This window comes from Drosophila guanche, unplaced genomic scaffold (genome assembly GCF_900245975.1).
Source record: "Drosophila guanche unplaced genomic scaffold, DGUA_6, whole genome shotgun sequence".
Lineage (NCBI taxonomy): Eukaryota > Metazoa > Arthropoda > Insecta > Diptera > Drosophilidae > Drosophila > Drosophila guanche.
Genome location: NW_022995747.1, coordinates 2,716,284 through 2,732,969, shown reverse-complemented (window position 1 = coordinate 2,732,969; position 16,686 = coordinate 2,716,284). Strand labels below are relative to the sequence as shown.

The following is a 16,686-nucleotide window of genomic DNA, read 5'->3' as shown; positions in this document are numbered from 1 at the left end:
CGGCTGGACACGTGTCTTTTGATGTCTTAAAGCGAGAAATTAGAGCAGTCCAAAATGGAGACAAAAACGCCAAGCTGTAAATCCATTTCGTTTACCGTTAAGCCAGCCACTGACTGACCCACAGCCGCAGCGGGTGGAAGCGAGAGAGAGAGAGAGAGAGAGAGATGTAGCGGGATGCGCCCAAAGCTTCCTCATCGGTCTGCGCCCCAGGCCGTAGACGCTTTTGTGTAACACTCTCGCACACACATTTTGTACGTTTTGTGTGTTTGTTTACTTGTATCTTGTGTCTCGGAGATGGGATGCAGCGGCAGCAGCAACCTTCGGCTGAGTGCGCCAAGTGTTATTTTCACAATTGGAGCGCACTCGAGCCGCTGTCTCGGAAATCGAAAGTGACCCACGATTACGCACTCGCCACAGGCCACAGGCCACAGGCCCACTCTGCACCCATTGATGGTGCAAAAGTTCATTCATCATGTGGCAGCAAGTCGAACGCGTTCAGGGAGTTTTGTGGTGGGTCAGGTAAAGTGATTCCATGGAATTTTGGCCCACAGATAAGCCCGTGGGGTTTAGATAATATAAACGGAAGTAGAAACACGGTGTGAAAATAGAGTCCCTTTATATGCATAGCAAAAGCCAAGATGTTTCCTTCAAAAGGTTTCCTTAAAGCAAAAACTAAGGCAGCAGGAATTTCAGGAATTTTTAAGTGAGAAAAAGGGCTACAAATTCGACACTAAATCCATAAAAATATCCGCAACGGAAACCTCAATCAAACCAACTGTCCATTCATTGCCCCATTCTTACCTACCGAATTTCCCAATTAAATCAAAACAATACTTCAACATAAATTCAATTAATTGAACATGAATAGAAAGAAAACAAAAACCCAAAGGGCCATTTCAAGGCCACTCACATAATTTCCTCGCAACTGTCAACGAGGGACAGTCGTTCAGCCAACAACTCGTACTCGTACGGCAGACACTTTCAACACCTACGACAACAATTACGAAACGAGCGTAACAAAATGAAAATCAATTTTATAATTGAAGCCAAATGAAAGAGAAAAAAAGAAGCAATAAAATGATAAAACAAAACAGCAGCAGCAGCAGCAGCAGCAGCAGCCACCCAAATCACATGGGTAGCATGAGGTGCACGTTGGAAGATGGCAGATGGAAAGCAAATCCAAACGAATCCGAATCCGAATCGGAATCCAAAAGGCACTTGTCCACTCTGCTGTCCACACACGAACAAATCATAAATCGTAAGAGTAATTGCATCGAGAAATGGTAAGTACATTGTTGGTACCACACACACTGGACAAGATGCTGGGGCGTACATAATGGCAGCAAGGTTGCTTTACGTCATCAGCGAACAGACAGTGAATCAATGGAATTGATTGGAAATTGGTGCACTTGGCACCGCACTGAAGAAGCCGCAACTGTCCCTCTCCAGGGAGAGAGAGAGAGAGAGAGTAGGGAGAGCAGAGGGAAACCCGAAAATCAGGTCACCTGTGCAGTAGCCACAGCATCGCATCGCATCGCATCCCATCCATTCATTTGCACCGATCGCCTTGCCTTACCCTTCGCCTCTTGGCATTGGTCTCCACGTCTCGTGCCCTTCGACGGTGCTCCATTGACATTGCCGCCAAGTCTGTGGTATTTCCAATCGATGGAGCACAGCTAGCTGGGGATGCTGCACACTCGAGGTGCCACTTGTTGCATGTCAAGTGCCACGACGCACAGCAAACGGCAACAAAAACGCAGAAGCTTTGGCTCTTTGTCATTGAGATGTGAACCCGCAAGTCGATTAGTTGGCCAATGGCATACAAGAGAAGAGCATTCCACAGAATGCGTAGGTCAAATGGTTGATAAAAGTAGAAGTAATCGACAAGCCTCTCTCAATTGCTGCTCCAAAGAAGGCTAAAAAACTCAGCTCAAAGTTGAGACTGATACAGCTTCCTGCTGCCACAATTAAACCTTTAATCTATCAATTAACCATCCCTGCAATGCCTTGTGGCAATAATCATTTCATTTCATTTCACTTCAGGCCCAACAAAAAATGTTATTTTTACTTTTACCTCGGAAAGGAAGAGGCAAAGCGTAAAGATGCAAATCATGGCAGCAACAAAAAGAAGTTAAATTTATCCGCAAAATGTGTGTTATACATTTACTTAAATGCTTCAACCTACATTGACAAACAAATTATGACAAATGGCAAATGAATGTCGTCGTAGCCTCCGCCTCCTCACAGACCGGACTGCCGGACTGGCTGCCACTCTTGGCCAGATGCGTTGACAAATCGATAGGCTAAATGGTTTGCCCCCCAGCTGCATACTGTAATGATGATGATTACAGCAGTGATAATGGCGATCGGCGATTATCTCGTTAATTAGAGGTAAACATCGGGTAACTTGAGCAGTTTTCACACCAGCACATAGCCGCCAGGGGTGTCCCACCCATCAAGGTCATTCGATTTTAGCACAATTATCGAGCTTCCCTCATCACTCATCACAGTACACAGCACCCAGTGCCCCAGTCTTGGCTTTTATGTAACTCCCAACATCATCATCGTGGGCCAGTAAGGGGAAGTAATTAAAATTGGAGCAAGTTTGAGCACTTTTTGGGGTTGGGTGGCACGAGGTCTCTATGGCAATGTTAATGAGGCTAATGCTAATGCGGCGGTCAAAGCAAATTGGTTTTGGGCATGGGTTTCCCAAATTATTCGATTCCTTTATGCGACGAGCACAGAATTAAGTGCTGCGGATTAGTCATCAAAGTGGCAGGTAAAAATACAATTTAATTACAACTCATACTGGGAGAAAGGAGTTTCACATTTCTCACTCCCGAACAGCAGCCCATACCCTTGAACATCCAAGATTGCTCTATTGAAGATCGCTCGCTATGGAATAATGGTCTGCTCAATGTTGACATTGAATTAAAATGCCTATTGAAACGAGCAGCAATCAAAGGCCTATATATAGCGGCATAGCCTCTGCACACATGCGAGTACCGAGCGTCGAGTATTACCAAGCAAAAGTCGAGTGCAGGCCGAGGGAAATAGTAAGATGGTTAGCGGACAAAAGATCGAAACGCTTCGAGAGTGTCACTGAGTGTGAGTGGCCCCCTGGGAAGGGTTAAGGGAGCAATAGCTGTCAGCCCCGTCAAAGGTCGGCCTGGCAAATCGATTACTCTTACCGATGCGTGGACGTATCTATCTGTCTGCGTCTCTGTCTGCATCTGCGTGGTTGGGTTTCATTGAATTAAGTGCCTGGCTAAATGCCTGTGAGCCGTAATTTGTATCTCGCAGCTTGTTTATTTATGCTGTCATCTGCTGTTGTTTGGCACTAGTTTGTCCAGCTTCCCCGATCCCCTCTGCACTACCAATTTGTTGGCCATTTGCAGCCGAAAATTGCTTGTCAGGCCGCGCTGTGGTCTTTTCGCTTTTGCCTCTTGTGCTTGTGGGCCGTCATTTCTGTTTGCCAGCCTAACTGGCAATTAAAAATAAATTTGGCCGCACTTTGCCATTGTGGAGCACTTATCGAACGGGCCCTTCCCCCCCCGCTCACGCACCAACACTTGACCAACTCCACTCCAAGTGGTTAAAGCGCAGTCGAAGGATTTGTTCATATAAAAACGAAACATTTTGGTATGCCTGACAGCATTTTATGCCGGACATCGAGCAGCGATGTGGCCGCCGGGTGCACTTACTCGCCTGGCGCCCTCTACATGTCAGCTTTGCCTGCCCGCTTATCAGTACTTGGGCTTCTCCGCAGCCTGCTGCTCCCCTTTCGCAACCAGCTGCTCCCCTTTCTCCACCGTCAGCAAGCTCGAGCAGCGAAAGAGGCGGCAAAAGCAACAACCAAACAGCTGCGCAGAAGCCAAACAAAATAAAACAAATACAAAAAGACTGCGGGGAGTATGTAGGTAGAATTGATAAGTTCCAGTGATGGAATTGAGGAATACCCCTTGTGATGATCGTTGAGGGAAATTTACGTAGTTTGAACCTCAACTTAAGAGTCAGTCAAATTAGAGCTTAAATTAGAGCATTCTATATTCAAGTTACTAAAGAGACTCCGAACCCATACTCCCTTCGCTCGCGGCATCGTACAGGGTATGCGAGAAAACAAAAAGTAAAAGTTAAAACGCAAAAACAAATGCCATTCGTCTCTGCGCTCGTGTCAACTGCAGCAAATGAGCAAACGGGGCTCGTTCGCCACATTCGAGCGGCAGACGATCGCCGAAGAGGTATCCGAAAGCTCTACGACTCGCACTCCCAACCCCCACAGCAGAAGTAGAAGATCTCTCGCAGCAGATAGGGGAATCTAATGGCAATGCAAACGTTGGAAGACAACGACAGTCAGGTAGGGTAATTATTTTTGTTTATCTATGAGAGATTACAAATCGTACGACACACAATCTGGCGCACGTTTAGCTCATTTTGGTGCAGCAGAATCTGCGATCACTGCCCCTGGAGCTGGTCAAGCGGCATGCGGAGCACGTGGAGCTGCTAGATCTGAGCCACAACTGCCTGAAGGATCTGTCCTGGCTGGCGGAGTTCGAGCAGCTGCGTCACTTGGTGCTGGACAACAATCGGCTGCACGAGGCACAACTGCGGACACTGACCCAGTCCCTGCCGCAGCTGGAGGTGCTCATGTTGAACAAGAATGAGGTACGATTCTTTGCTTCTTCCCATCATGTCTTACACGTTTTGTTCCTTTGCAGTTCAGTGACCTGCCCTCAACAATGCGACTGATCCGCCGACTGTTCCCCAACCTGCAGTACCTGAGCCTCCACGGTAATCCCATTTGCCCAGATGGCCTTGAGCTTCAGCCCTTCTCCGGCTACCTGCGCTATGACTACGCGTACTACAGGTAGGATTGACCCCTCTTCTATTTGAATATCACTTTCGGTTCAACGCCTTCTCGTTCCATCCACGCAGCAATTACATTGCACAGTCGCTGAGCAAACTGAAATTTCTGGATCATGGTCTGGTGCAACGCACCTATCAGTACGAGAGTTTTCCCATCAACAGCTGCGGCAAACAGCTGATAAAAACAACAAGCTTTTGACAAGACAAGGATTTATTTTGATGGAATTTGCTATATGGATTTTTGGTATACTAAAAAGCAAATCGAGATAAGTTATATTGGGAGTTTGTGCATTTGTACCTACAGAAATGATTGCTATTTATATTAAATAAACCAATTAATATGTTGATAAGCTAAATTTGCAATATAATCAATGAGATAACTGAAAGCTAGAAATTATGCACCCTGTATAAGACCCAAGCGTATAAGACTAAAGCCAAGACATGCACTGCTTTTCGATTTAGTCAAGACAACAACCAGTCGAAAGCTTACATTCCAGTCGGCGAAACTAGGCAAAAAGGAAATTAGACGATAAAGCGCAAGCTACGAAGGAGAGAACGCAAAAACTTTGAGAGATTAAGCTGCAAGTGTTTTAGAATGCGCTACGATGAATATAACCACCGATAATATGGTGGATACATTGACATATAATAAAGTAATTCCGAAACAAAATGATTTTCAGTGTGCAAACAGATGAAAGTTCTCGAATTTAATAACCTGCATAAGTCATCCATGAATCTCTTACAAACTGCTTTATCAAACCCAAATGCCCTACGCATTTCATTTCATTGCAGTGTGCCAATAAATAATACGAGGCACGAGTATGTGTCCGCCGGCCGGCATACAGCAAAAATAGAGATAAATGACAATCCGAAAACAGAACCGCTGATAGCAGCGATGGCAGGCAGACTCGCAAACGTATCAAGCAGCCTATAAAAGCAGCATCTGGCAGTAATTCGAAGCATTGGCGTCAGCAGCAGCTCCCCAGACGACAGGCAGCTCCACTTCACTCCAGAATCCCGCCAGCAGTTCATCTTGATACATCCAGCAGTATGGCCGATCCCAACGCCAAGCCCAAGTACACAAAAGTGAGTACATAAAGAATAGAATATACTTTGTGGCCAATTGCATTTCGTATGCAATAAGTGTTTTCCAATTGATTAAACAGCACCTGGCACACCTCAAAGCAAACTTCAAACAAGAAGTAGTACGAGAAAATAACCCATACGCACTCTATCGTGTTTCCAATAGAAAAATTCAACTTGTTTCGAACTCGTTTGTGTCGCAATTTTCATATATTCGCATGTTTTTCTGTGCGAGACTGCGATACACACTCAAACCCACACAGAACATACAGGGTGTTCTGTTCTGTTCGTTATCTGGTGCTGTTTGACACTCAATAAAAAAAATCTGCCATGCAATGATGTGGTTGGTCTTCTGGGGCAAACAATACTGATAACATTACGGAAAGTCTAGGGGGGTCCAATGCTGTTATTCGAAGACACTGATATGGCGGAGACTTTGACACCAAATGTACCTAATGGGATTACGAGTAAATGTCTGTAAGGTGGTGTGAGCAGAGATCTTTTGTAGAGCACAAAGTGGATAAGGACTTTAATTCAATTGAATTAATTTCATGTGATTCAAACCATTGACCCCGAAGTTCTATATGAAGTCACTCTGTGATTCTGTCCCAGAACGTTAAAAATGACTACCAAATACCCCAAAACGAGAGATTACTTTGTTGTGTCAACAGTTTTGTTTGTCCATAAAGTTGACAGAGTGGAATCGTGATGGTACTGAAGTATTACATTGAAAACAATGTCGCGTGCCGCTGGGAAAATTGAAATGGGGCAATGAGTGTGCTGACAACTTGTTGGGGCACACAACAGATTATAATCACAGATAGCGATGCACAAATTGCCACAATACCTGCCCAGACTAGGGTGGAGTATGGGAAGATTTAAGCACAGCCTCGAGAATTGTCAGCCGTTCCACTGTGAGGTTGAGCAAAACTATATATAAATCCTTGATTCTACTTTGATGACTGCTCATTCATGGCCCACTTTTATACCCTTTCCCATTGCAGCTCTTCATCAACAATGAGTTTGTGGATGCCGTCTCTGGCAAGACCTTTGCCACATCCAATCCAGCCACTGGCAAGGAAATTGCCAAAGTGGCCGAAGGAGACAAAGTGAGTCAATGTTTCTCCGTTCCATTTGACACCCAAACTTATGTGAATTTTCTCTGCTCAAGGCTGATGTGGATCTGGCAGTGATTGCGGCCAAGAAGGCTTTCCATCGCAACTCGGACTGGCGCAAGTTGAGTCCCCTGCAGCGCACAAATCTGATTAACAAGTAAATGAAATCAGACCCAGAATGAATGTCCTTTAACCATTACTATCCCCGTACAGGCTCTGCTCACTGATGGAGCGCGACAAGGAGTTCCTTGCCAGCCTGGAAACCCAGGACAATGGCAAGTCCTATGCCTCGGCCCTCTCCGATGTCAAAATCTCGACCCTGACGCTTCAGTACTATGCCGGCTGGACCGACAAGTTCTTTGGCGACACCATTCCCGCCGGTGGTTTAACCTCGATGACCCGCAAGGAGCCCGTGGGCGTTGTTGGCCAAATCATTCCCTGGAACTATCCGCTGCTGATGCTGGCCTGGAAGTGGGGACCCGCTCTGGCCGTGGGCTGCACCATCATCATGAAGCCGGCGGAGCAAACGCCACTCACCGCCCTGCACATGGCTGCCCTGGCCAAGGAGGCGGGCTTCCCAGCGGGCGTCATCAATATCATCAATGGCTTTGGACCCACAGCTGGCGCAGCCATCAGTGAGCATCCGGACATTGCCAAGGTGGCATTCACAGGCTCCGTGGACATTGGTCGCATTGTGATGCAGGCAGCAGCCACGTCCAACCTGAAGCGGGTGTCCCTGGAGCTGGGCGGCAAGAGTCCAGTCGTGGTCTTCGACGATGCAGACAGTAAGTGGCGACTGACTTAACCATCCTCTGCTGACCTTAACTCTTATATTTGCTGATCTTAGTTGACTATGCTGTGGAGACCACACACGAGGCTCTGTTCGGCAATCACGGTCAGAGCTGTTGTGCCGGCAGTCGCACCTATGTTCACGAGAAGATCTACGACAAGTTCGTGGAGAAGGCCGCTGCCAAGGCCAAGGCACGCAAGGTGGGCAATCCCTTTGAGCAGGATGTGCAGCAGGGTCCACAAATCGATCAGGAGATGCTCACCAAAGTCCTGGGCTACATTGAGAGTGGCCAGAAGGAGGGCGCCAAGCTGCAGGCTGGCGGCAAGCGCATCGGCAATGTGGGATACTTCGTCGAGCCCACTGTCTTCTCGGATGTGCAGGATAACATGAAGATTGCCCAAGAGGAGGTGCTTACACAGAGAAACTCTTTGATTAACGATTCTCTAATGGGTTTACATTTCTGCCCTTAGATCTTTGGCCCTGTTCAATCCATCTTCAAGTTCAGCAGCCTCGAAGAGATCATCGATCGGGCCAACAATGTGCAGTACGGCCTGGCCGCTGCCATCATTACCAATGACATCAACAAGGCCATGAAGTTTGCCAACAATGTGGATGCTGGCTCCGTGTGGATCAACTGCTACGATGCTTTGCTCCCACAGACGCCCTTCGGTGGCTACAAGCTCTCTGGCATTGGTCGCGAACTGGGCAAGGATGGACTGGACAATTATCTGGAGACCAAGACCATTACCATGAAGCTGCTCTAGGGAGTGGATTGATGTTTCGTTTATGTATACTTGTATTTTGTTTGCATAAATAATTAGACATATTATTGCATTTGAAATAAAACAAAAAACACTTGGATTAGAGCTTCGTTTTAAAGGTTTTCTAGTCGAACGACCGACTAGCGAATGTCGCTTAACTCTTGCTGATTTATGGAGTTGAATTTATATAATTATTAGAAGTATAATAAAGGTCTTTAAAATGGCAATTTAATGCCTAAAAGTATGTGAAATATTCGCAATATCAAAAGCCATCAAACCCAATTTCTCATCAGTTAAGCGACATTTTTCTACACTACAAATTGATTCTGACTTCGAGGCACGAGTTCGCTTAGCTATAAGACATTGAAAATATCAGAAAACTATTCACTAAAGCCTCCAACTAGAGGAGAATGCTAAAACTTAGACTAAATTCTGATTAGAAGAATTATTTTCTTGATATAAAAATAACTATAAACCTGAGATTGCCAATTCTTTTCCCACTCTTTAGGCCAAACTGGTGGCACGAACCGAGACTTGTGGCTGTCCATCCAGCAGCGGCAGCGCCACATCGCTCAAGTGCGATCTGGCACTCTGATAGTCCTCCTCGGATCTGGGCCTCAGCTGTGCCTGTTGCTGACGCTGTGGACTGCTCTGCTGCACTAACTCCCTGTAGACGGGCTGAATGGGAGTCTGAAAATCGGTGCTTGGTCGCTGCTCGAACATCTCATCGATGTCCACCAGCTGAAAGTCCACGGCAAAGATGAACCGCAGCACCATCACCAGCAGGGCCATGAGCCACAGCACCATGCCAATCACATAGCTGCAACGGAAGAGCTGCAGATAAGTGTCATGGGAGACATTGTGCTCGTGCACAATGGGCCGCAGCAGGGCGATGGCATCCCCGCAGCTGATGGCAATGGGATCGGTGAGATTCTCGCGCAGTTGTCCGCACAGCTGCTTCAGGTGTCCGTTGGTGAGGATGGTGTAGAGAACGCTTCCCAGGCTCATTACGGAGAATATGATGATGGAGGGCACCACAATGCGCCAGGGTTTGGGCAGGACACTGACAAGAATTAAGATTGAGTTTGAATTGAGGGCAAAAATGACAGAAAAGAGAAACTTACGAATTCTTTTTGCTGCCCGTCTGAAAGATCAGGCACATGGCTGTCCAGATGATGGCCACAATCTCTGATATGAGAGGAAATGCATAGACAAATTGTGCGCCAATGCCGGCATTCCAAAATGTGGCATGTGCATCGAGGGCCACTGGGGGGAGAGAATGCTTATAAAAGAACGTAAAGGGTGGGATGATCGAGAGCTTACTGCTGGCCAAGAACTGCCGATCTGCCTCCGCATTGAAGACAATCTTTGGCGTTGGCGCCTGCGTTGTGGTCTGGGCCTGCTCTTCCTTATTGTCAGCTATGAGACGCTCCAATCTGGGGCGGTTCTCTCTCGACTCGTAGATATGTGGTATCTTGAAGGTTGGCTTTGTGCTTTCTGCAAAGGAAAATGCGCATTTAGAATGGAATTATATTGGATTCCCCTGAAATCTCTTACGGCTCTCGCTCTGCAGCGATTCGGGTGCGACATCCTGGACGGAATATTTAGCTCCGTAGGCCTGTTGGGTGGCTTTGATGTAATCCCGATGTAGAATCTCCTTGCTGCGATTATCCATTTGATCAAAGTTGCGCTCACGAAAGATGAGTTTGGCACTGACAATTCCCTCGTACAGATCCCCCGATATCATGTGCAACGAAATGCTCCATATAATGGAGAATATTGCAACGAGTATCATGAGGCATATCACGGTGTCTGTAGGGGAAGGAAAAATATGAAAATTAGTTCATTAAAAGAGGAGGCTTACATGTAACTTTATTAGTATTGATGAGTGCAAAGATTTCCTTTCTTAAGAGCTGTGACAAGCCTTCCTTTCCAGTCTTTCCCCTTCATTCAACTTGCTTTCCCCCTTTCAATTCTGTCTCTAAGCATTTCATGCACATTGCCACAACAAAAGAGCCGCTGACAAATTTGAATTGGAAATGAACGACAGCTCAAGCAGAGGTCTATATTTGGAAAATTTCAAGGAGCCGTTTGATCGCGTAGATCATTAATAATAGATAATTCATAGAACGAATGAAATATTGTGCGAGTTACACACATACGCGACGCGTGGAAGGTTAGAGATGAAATATTATGTTTTTGTGGGACAAGTTTTTCGGCTGGAGCGGCGGCCAGGTGGGTTAAATAATTGATTTGGTGCTTTGTTGTTTTGTTTTTGTTTTGCTTGTAAGATTCAGTTAACTGTGAACTTAGACTGAGTTTCTCTGTGTGTGCGTGAGGTTATATCTGCGGCTATGATATCATTCCGAATGAACAAACTCAAGATGACGTCGATATCGTGACTGCTGGCCAATAAAATTCATTTCAATTGATGCAAAATATATTCCCCACCCAAATGCTTTCATTTCACATGATTCTGGATACTCGCACAAGTTAAACAAAAGAAGAAAATATGTACAAAGTATATATACAGAATACTGCAGAGTCAACAAACAGATTCGCGGGAGAATATACGATGCCAAGACATGCGGAAAAACATGCAGTGGGTCTCATGTTATATTACCAATTACGTTTTTACAGACAGATGAGCTTTACAATTGCCCATACACCACTCGTATACCATAGCTATACAGATCACGAAATGGTACCACAATTTTCATGCCCCAAGTGCTTCGAACGCATTAAGCGGAATGGTTTGTGTTCTGCTATTTTGGATTCGGATGGGCACAGACACCAACACACCACACAAACAGAAACCATTTACTGTACGTTGCACGATCCCCCAGAGAGTGGGACAGTCTCTCTCTCTGTCTCTCTGTGGCATGACATCATGTCGCCCCTCATCTCTGCGGCTCTGGGTCTGGTGCTGGGCCCTGGGTGCGGGCAAGCGCGAAGTTTTGTGAGTCGTTAGCGGTAGGCTAACCGCTTTTGGCCAGTTTTTGGTAGCGAAGAGTAGGAGCTTTGTAAAGCCAACTATAAATAAAGATTACTAAATTGTTTGCCCGATAGAAACGATGATACGATCGAGAAATTGTACGGAAGTTTCCATTCCCTAAAGCTGTTAAGAATTTCTCCTACTTACAGTGTTTGTTTGCTGCTCTAATTGGTCCCGGAAGTTTTGCACTTAAGCCAATATGTTAGCGCCATTAACAGTAACCACATGGCGCCCACTCAAACAAACATTTTGCCACCACTTAGCAGCGGGCCAAGAGATGCAACAACTTGAATGTTTATTAACAATTCGGGGCAGGAGGTCTGGAGGTTCCAACGTCAGAGCAAAAGAGGAAGCAATGTGCGAAATTGTTAATATTAGCACATTTCCCTAAAGGCTTTAGGGCAGCATTTAGCACCTTTTGATTGTTTCGATTGAGGGTATAAAAGAAGACACAATAACAGCCGAGGCTGTCGCTGGGATGTTAAATCGGAACAAATCTTAGCAGCTGCTTGTAAGAAAACTAACAAAAAACAGCGAAAGAGAAGCAGATTTATATGGAGATTTCATGACCTTCCCATTGACTTTGCCCCACTGTTCCCCTGTCGCAGCATCTGCGAATTTTCCAAACATTTTGCCAGCTACTCGTACAATTTACTCGGACTATTTATTGATGCTGAAAGACGCGCCCCTTGCAGAGCAGCCACCGTGACTGATGGACACAGCAAACCCAAACCTGAGTCTTACAATAATTGATTCGAACATTGTCTGTCAATGCCAGGGCGAATCGCCGCCATCCGCTGTTTCAGATTTGACATTCAAAATGTTGTTTTGGAATATAATTTTGAGTTTTATTTTAGCTTGGGTTTCACCTTCTTATTGTGGCAGTGAAGGCCGCACTATAAATATGCCAGACCAGAACTAAGGGCGACTAAGGGCCAACTGAATGTTGTTCAAAATTATACATAGAATTTGTATGGAAATGAATATCTAAGCGAATAAGTGAATGAATCAACGTACGGTTCAAATTGCGTATATCGCCAGTTGCGAGCTTTCCCTGTTTGTACTTTTTTATCAGCTCCATTATAGCATGTTTTTTATGTGATTTATTATGTAGGAATTGGGGATTATTTCGCTCTCTCCCTCTGGCTGTGTGGTTGGTGCTTCCGTAGGATGCCAGAGTTTATCAAATGTTGCTTGAATTATATTTTATTTATAACGTTATTCACATGGTTAGCACATCTTTTGTGTGCAGATTTGTTCAGGCTTTTGTCCAGCTAATAGTGGAAAATAGTTTTTACCTCACAGTTGCCCGTTTTATGGTAATTTTTTATGGTCCAAATGGGCAATATTTATGGAGCCAACTGGCAGAAAACATTGAAAATAAGCGCACAGAAATTAATTAGGAACACAATAAACAATTTTACAGACAGGCGAGTAAATTTTCGAACGTAAACCAAATTCAATCAAGCAGCAGAGAACATTTTCTATTTTTTTCTCTAATTTTTTCGTTTTTTTCTGTTCTGTTCCGTTGAGCGATTGGAATAATTGAAATTAATTGATTTGGAATTAATGTGGGAGAAGACAAATGGTGTTTGTGTTTGCCTGTTGTTGGATTTGGAACACCTTTGGCTATCAATTTACATTTGGCACACCAACAGAGGTTCAAGTCTTCAATTTTCAATTTCTATTTGCATGCCACAGTACGTATGCGTAGCAAAACCGAATTTAACATTTTTTTTGAGCTCGTTCTCGAATGTCTACCCTAATTAGCCCCAGGGGCTCATGGCATGTCCGTGTTTTTTTGGGACATTGGGGGGATTTCGGCTGGGAAAAGCGTAATTCGTTTTGAAATTCCGCCCATAGCACACAAACACTCACAGTTCAAGGTCATTCCGTGGACATTCTTTTTTGTTTATTTATTATTACATTGATATTGATATCTCATTGATTTGCATAAATCGTTTCAAGCAAAAGACACCGTTAATTGCCGATGTCCCCAACCCGTGAAGCGGAGAACGCCGTCGAAAGAATGAAATTTTGAAGCGAACTCCGTTAGCGACCGCCCGACTGTGCCGTTCGTGAATGTTTCAGCCACTGAGGCGGCGACAAAGCCAGCAACGACACAACGACGAGCGATGGAGCGTTCTCCAGCTGACTGTATATATGTTTGTATATACATATGTTTGATTGTGTATATGGCCTGCCAAAAAGGTGTATTAAGGTGGTGGTGGAGCATAGGTAGAGCTTAGAGCATCTTATGTGGCTACACTTCTAGATGAGAGCCTTGTATTACGTTATTTAAGCAATTATTTAACAATTTGGGATCAATCCAATCCCAAATATTCATTCCCATTCTATCAGAACAGAAATCGAAACGAAATAATAAACTGTAAGTCATTTTTTGGGATGTTGGAGAACATATCCTAAGCCGATGGCACACAATATGCCCAATTGGTAAATATCCACCGTTATCAAGAAAGAGATAGAGAGGGGCAATGAGAGAGGCCACCCAGTATTAATACACCTTGGGCATCCTACAACAAAATGCCTCTCTCTCTCTTTAACGCTGTCTCTCTCTCCGTTTCTTTGGCACTCTCTCGTGGGAAAAGAGAGCGTCTTCGGTTTTGTTTTGATTTCTCTATTTTGCAACTAGTTGCTCCCCCATCTTACCCGCCGCCCGCTTACACAAACTTATGTTATTTTTTGTAGGTCTCGCTTCTTTCTTGTTTCTGTTTTGGTTCGGTTTCTACGATGTTGCTATTTTCGCATTCGTTGCCTCTTTGGGTTGGTAGGTGGGGTGAAGTTTTTATGCGTGGGAAGAGGAGGAACGGTTTGGAACGGAACTGATTGTTTTGCTATTTCTATTGTTGTTTTCGTTTTTTGTTTCTTTGTACCTCTTGTTTTGTATTTAACAACATTTTTGTGTTGATGTTTTGTTAGATTATTCGTGGTTTGCGAGAAAAAAGTGGGAGTTACAGACGTTGTTTTGTATAATGCGTAGTCCGAGTTCAAATACAATAAATATACATAGTTTATACACATGTACATATGTATGTATGTACATTTAAAGCTCTGATAGACGGACTTGATTCCATGTACTTTTGCTTACTCTTGTTATTGCTTCAATCCACACTGTAACAACCATCAAGATATCCCCACTCCTGATCCATACATATTTCTTCGAACTGTTCTCTACTTGTACTGTACTTCTCTATAAATACTCTATCAACAGCCTATAGCTAATTATTTGTACTGTTCCTCTCTAAACAAGCTTATCACCGAGTTGAAAGACATGGAGGTTCCCATACTAATGGTCGTAGGCCACAACTTTATACATTTATTTTCGCATTCCCCTGCCACAAAACCACATTACAGATTAGCCCTACTTATACGTAAATAGCCAACATTATATCACTCATTTGTTGGTTTTATCCTTAAATAGAAACACGCATTAAACACTTAGTCAAACAGTAATCATCTCAGGTCCTGCTGCCCCACGTGTAATTCATTTTGTTTCGCTTTTTCGGCTGTTGCCATGGACGCAATTATCGACGATGACCTTGAAAAAACACGCCGCTTTTTTCATGTCCAAGGTGAGCTTAATTAGCGGCCACAAGGCCCAAGGACTTGCCGCCTGTGTGCTATGTAAAGTATCCCACAAATCGCGTGCCTGGCAGGCATCTAGTTGAAACTTCATCTGCTCTCCCCTCCAGGGACACATTGCGGTCACAGGGGCATTATTTTAAAGGCTTTTGCTCATTTTAAGTTGAATAATTTTCATTTGGGAACAATAAAGTAATGTCATTAAATATTTATGTTTGTTTAGTAAACAATTCAATGAACCTTTTCCGATGTTAGTTCCTACGAAAGAAGTTTCATTGATATATGTTTAATGTGGATGGACATGTGTCCTACATGTGTTATTAAAATAACAGAAAATCAAAAGACCCAAAGGGAAGTCCAAGCAGACGTAGCGGCGTGGTGGGTCTAGTTTTGACTCGAAACAATTTACATAGTACATGGCACCATAGAAACGATTTATATAGACAAAATTTGAATGAACAACTGCTCGTAAATTTGTAGTCGTGGTCATTTCTATCACACTTCAAGGACTTAAAACAGAAAATTCCATTTACCAACTTCCACTTAAAACTGCCAGATTGTATATGTAGATATTGCCCTACGTTCCCCTATTTAATCTAGATAACTTTTCACAGTCATTTGCAAATATTTGTTGTTAGCGATTTCCCAAATGGAGCAGACAACTCACAAGTAAACAGAATGACACACACACACACAGCACATCATAATAGGGCTTCCACCTATAAGTGGATACACATGCAAATTGAGGTTCCATGCTCCAATGTTGTAATCGGCGATGACGTCGCCTGTTTATGCAAATCCACAATGGAGGCCTACAGGCAGTGCGACATTTCATGAATTTATTACAGCGGCATAGACAGCAGATACCCGTAAACAAACAAAGTGGAGAATACACTGAGGGGGAATTATGATTGCTAATCGATCAGAGAAGTTGCTCCATTCCAAGGAGCGCAGGTTCACAGTTCATAAGGTGATGCAATCGACCGTGTCTCAAGGCGGCGTATGTGTGATTTTCCACTTACGTTCACAGCGCACCACCTCGCTACGAGCCTCACGCGTTAGCATCTCCAGGCTGTCGCCTATCCTGCGTATCCTCTGTGGCGTGCGCCCCATCTCGCTAGTGGTAAGAGATCTCTGGCAGATCTCTCTGGCACATCTAATGTCACATCTAGTTATAGTCTGGTTTACATGAGGCAAACAATTAGCAAAATGGCTATGCAAAAGCCTAAAACTTGGCTGCGCATTTCGATTCGCGACTTGAGTTTATCTTTGAAAACAAAACGACGAAACGACACTGAAGTGGCTGTAGTGGCAGTAGGAAAGACGTTCACACGACACGACCGCTCGACGAGAACTGTGCGGCAGCCAAGCAGCAGCGACAGACCATTAGGGGCATTTCTGTACCGGGGGAATAAATTCTAATTTGATGGCGTCACTAGCCGACGGTGGTTACAACAGAACGAGAGATCCCCA

At 44.5% G+C, this 16,686-nt stretch overlaps 3 protein-coding genes across 5 annotated transcripts; 2 read left to right on the top strand and 1 right to left on the bottom strand.

Moving 5' to 3' along the window:
• The first annotated feature begins 4,207 nt into the window (after positions 1-4,207).
• On the top strand, positions 4,208-5,124 carry LOC117583734 (leucine-rich melanocyte differentiation-associated protein). Its single transcript, XM_034272251.1, has 4 exons — positions 4,208-4,357; positions 4,429-4,665; positions 4,719-4,867; positions 4,936-5,124. The coding sequence occupies exons 1-4, from the start codon at positions 4,322-4,324 to the stop codon at positions 5,063-5,065; spliced, it is 552 nt and encodes a 183-aa protein (XP_034128142.1). The 5' UTR covers positions 4,208-4,321; the 3' UTR covers positions 5,066-5,124.
• Positions 5,125-5,801: 677 nt separating this feature from the next.
• Positions 5,802-8,688, top strand: LOC117583710 (aldehyde dehydrogenase X, mitochondrial). The gene is made up of 6 exons (XM_034272201.1): positions 5,802-5,952; positions 6,954-7,058; positions 7,121-7,221; positions 7,278-7,849; positions 7,912-8,261; positions 8,325-8,688. Exons 1-6 carry the CDS (start codon positions 5,917-5,919, stop codon positions 8,616-8,618), a joined length of 1,458 nt encoding a protein of 485 aa, XP_034128092.1. The 5' UTR covers positions 5,802-5,916; the 3' UTR covers positions 8,619-8,688.
• On the bottom strand, positions 8,623-16,560 carry LOC117583716. 3 transcript variants are annotated; one of them, XM_034272222.1, is made up of 6 exons: positions 13,537-13,706; positions 12,628-12,971; positions 10,173-10,427; positions 9,939-10,112; positions 9,740-9,881; positions 8,623-9,678 (listed from the first exon to the last, which is right to left on the bottom strand). In XM_034272222.1, the coding sequence occupies exons 2-6, from the start codon at positions 12,689-12,691 to the stop codon at positions 9,120-9,122; spliced, it is 1,194 nt and encodes a 397-aa protein (XP_034128113.1). In that variant the 5' UTR covers positions 12,692-12,971; positions 13,537-13,706; the 3' UTR covers positions 8,623-9,119. The 3 variants fall into 3 exon arrangements, with proteins under 3 accessions (XP_034128113.1, XP_034128112.1, XP_034128114.1); XM_034272221.1 differs by lacking the exons at positions 12,628-12,971; positions 13,537-13,706 and adding an exon at positions 16,236-16,560; XM_034272223.1 differs by lacking the exon at positions 12,628-12,971 and having other exon boundaries at positions 13,489-13,701.
• Positions 16,561-16,686: the final 126 nt, after the last annotated feature.

Bases quoted from the DNA above. Each gene is read 5' to 3' on its own strand.
- LOC117583734 (XM_034272251.1), top strand. From the start codon at position 4,322: ATGGCAATGCAAACGTTGGAAGACAACGACAGTCAG. The intron at 4,666-4,718 runs GTACGATTCTTT...GTTCCTTTGCAG, and splicing joins TCATGTTGAACAAGAATGAG to TTCAGTGACCTGCCCTCAAC. The intron at 4,868-4,935 runs GTAGGATTGACC...CCATCCACGCAG, and splicing joins TATGACTACGCGTACTACAG to CAATTACATTGCACAGTCGC.
- LOC117583710 (XM_034272201.1), top strand. From the start codon at position 5,917: ATGGCCGATCCCAACGCCAAGCCCAAGTACACAAAA. The intron at 7,850-7,911 runs GTAAGTGGCGAC...TGCTGATCTTAG, and splicing joins GGTCTTCGACGATGCAGACA to TTGACTATGCTGTGGAGACC. The intron at 8,262-8,324 runs GTGCTTACACAG...TTCTGCCCTTAG, and splicing joins TGAAGATTGCCCAAGAGGAG to ATCTTTGGCCCTGTTCAATC.
- LOC117583716 (XM_034272221.1), bottom strand. From the start codon at position 16,326: ATGGGGCGCACGCCACAGAGGATACGCAGGATAGGCGACAGCCTGGAG. The intron at 10,428-16,235 runs GTAAGTGGAAAA...CTTCCCCTACAG, and splicing joins CGAGGTGGTGCGCTGTGAAC to ACACCGTGATATGCCTCATG. The intron at 10,113-10,172 runs GTAAGAGATTTC...TTTCCTTTGCAG, and splicing joins ATCGCTGCAGAGCGAGAGCC to AAAGCACAAAGCCAACCTTC.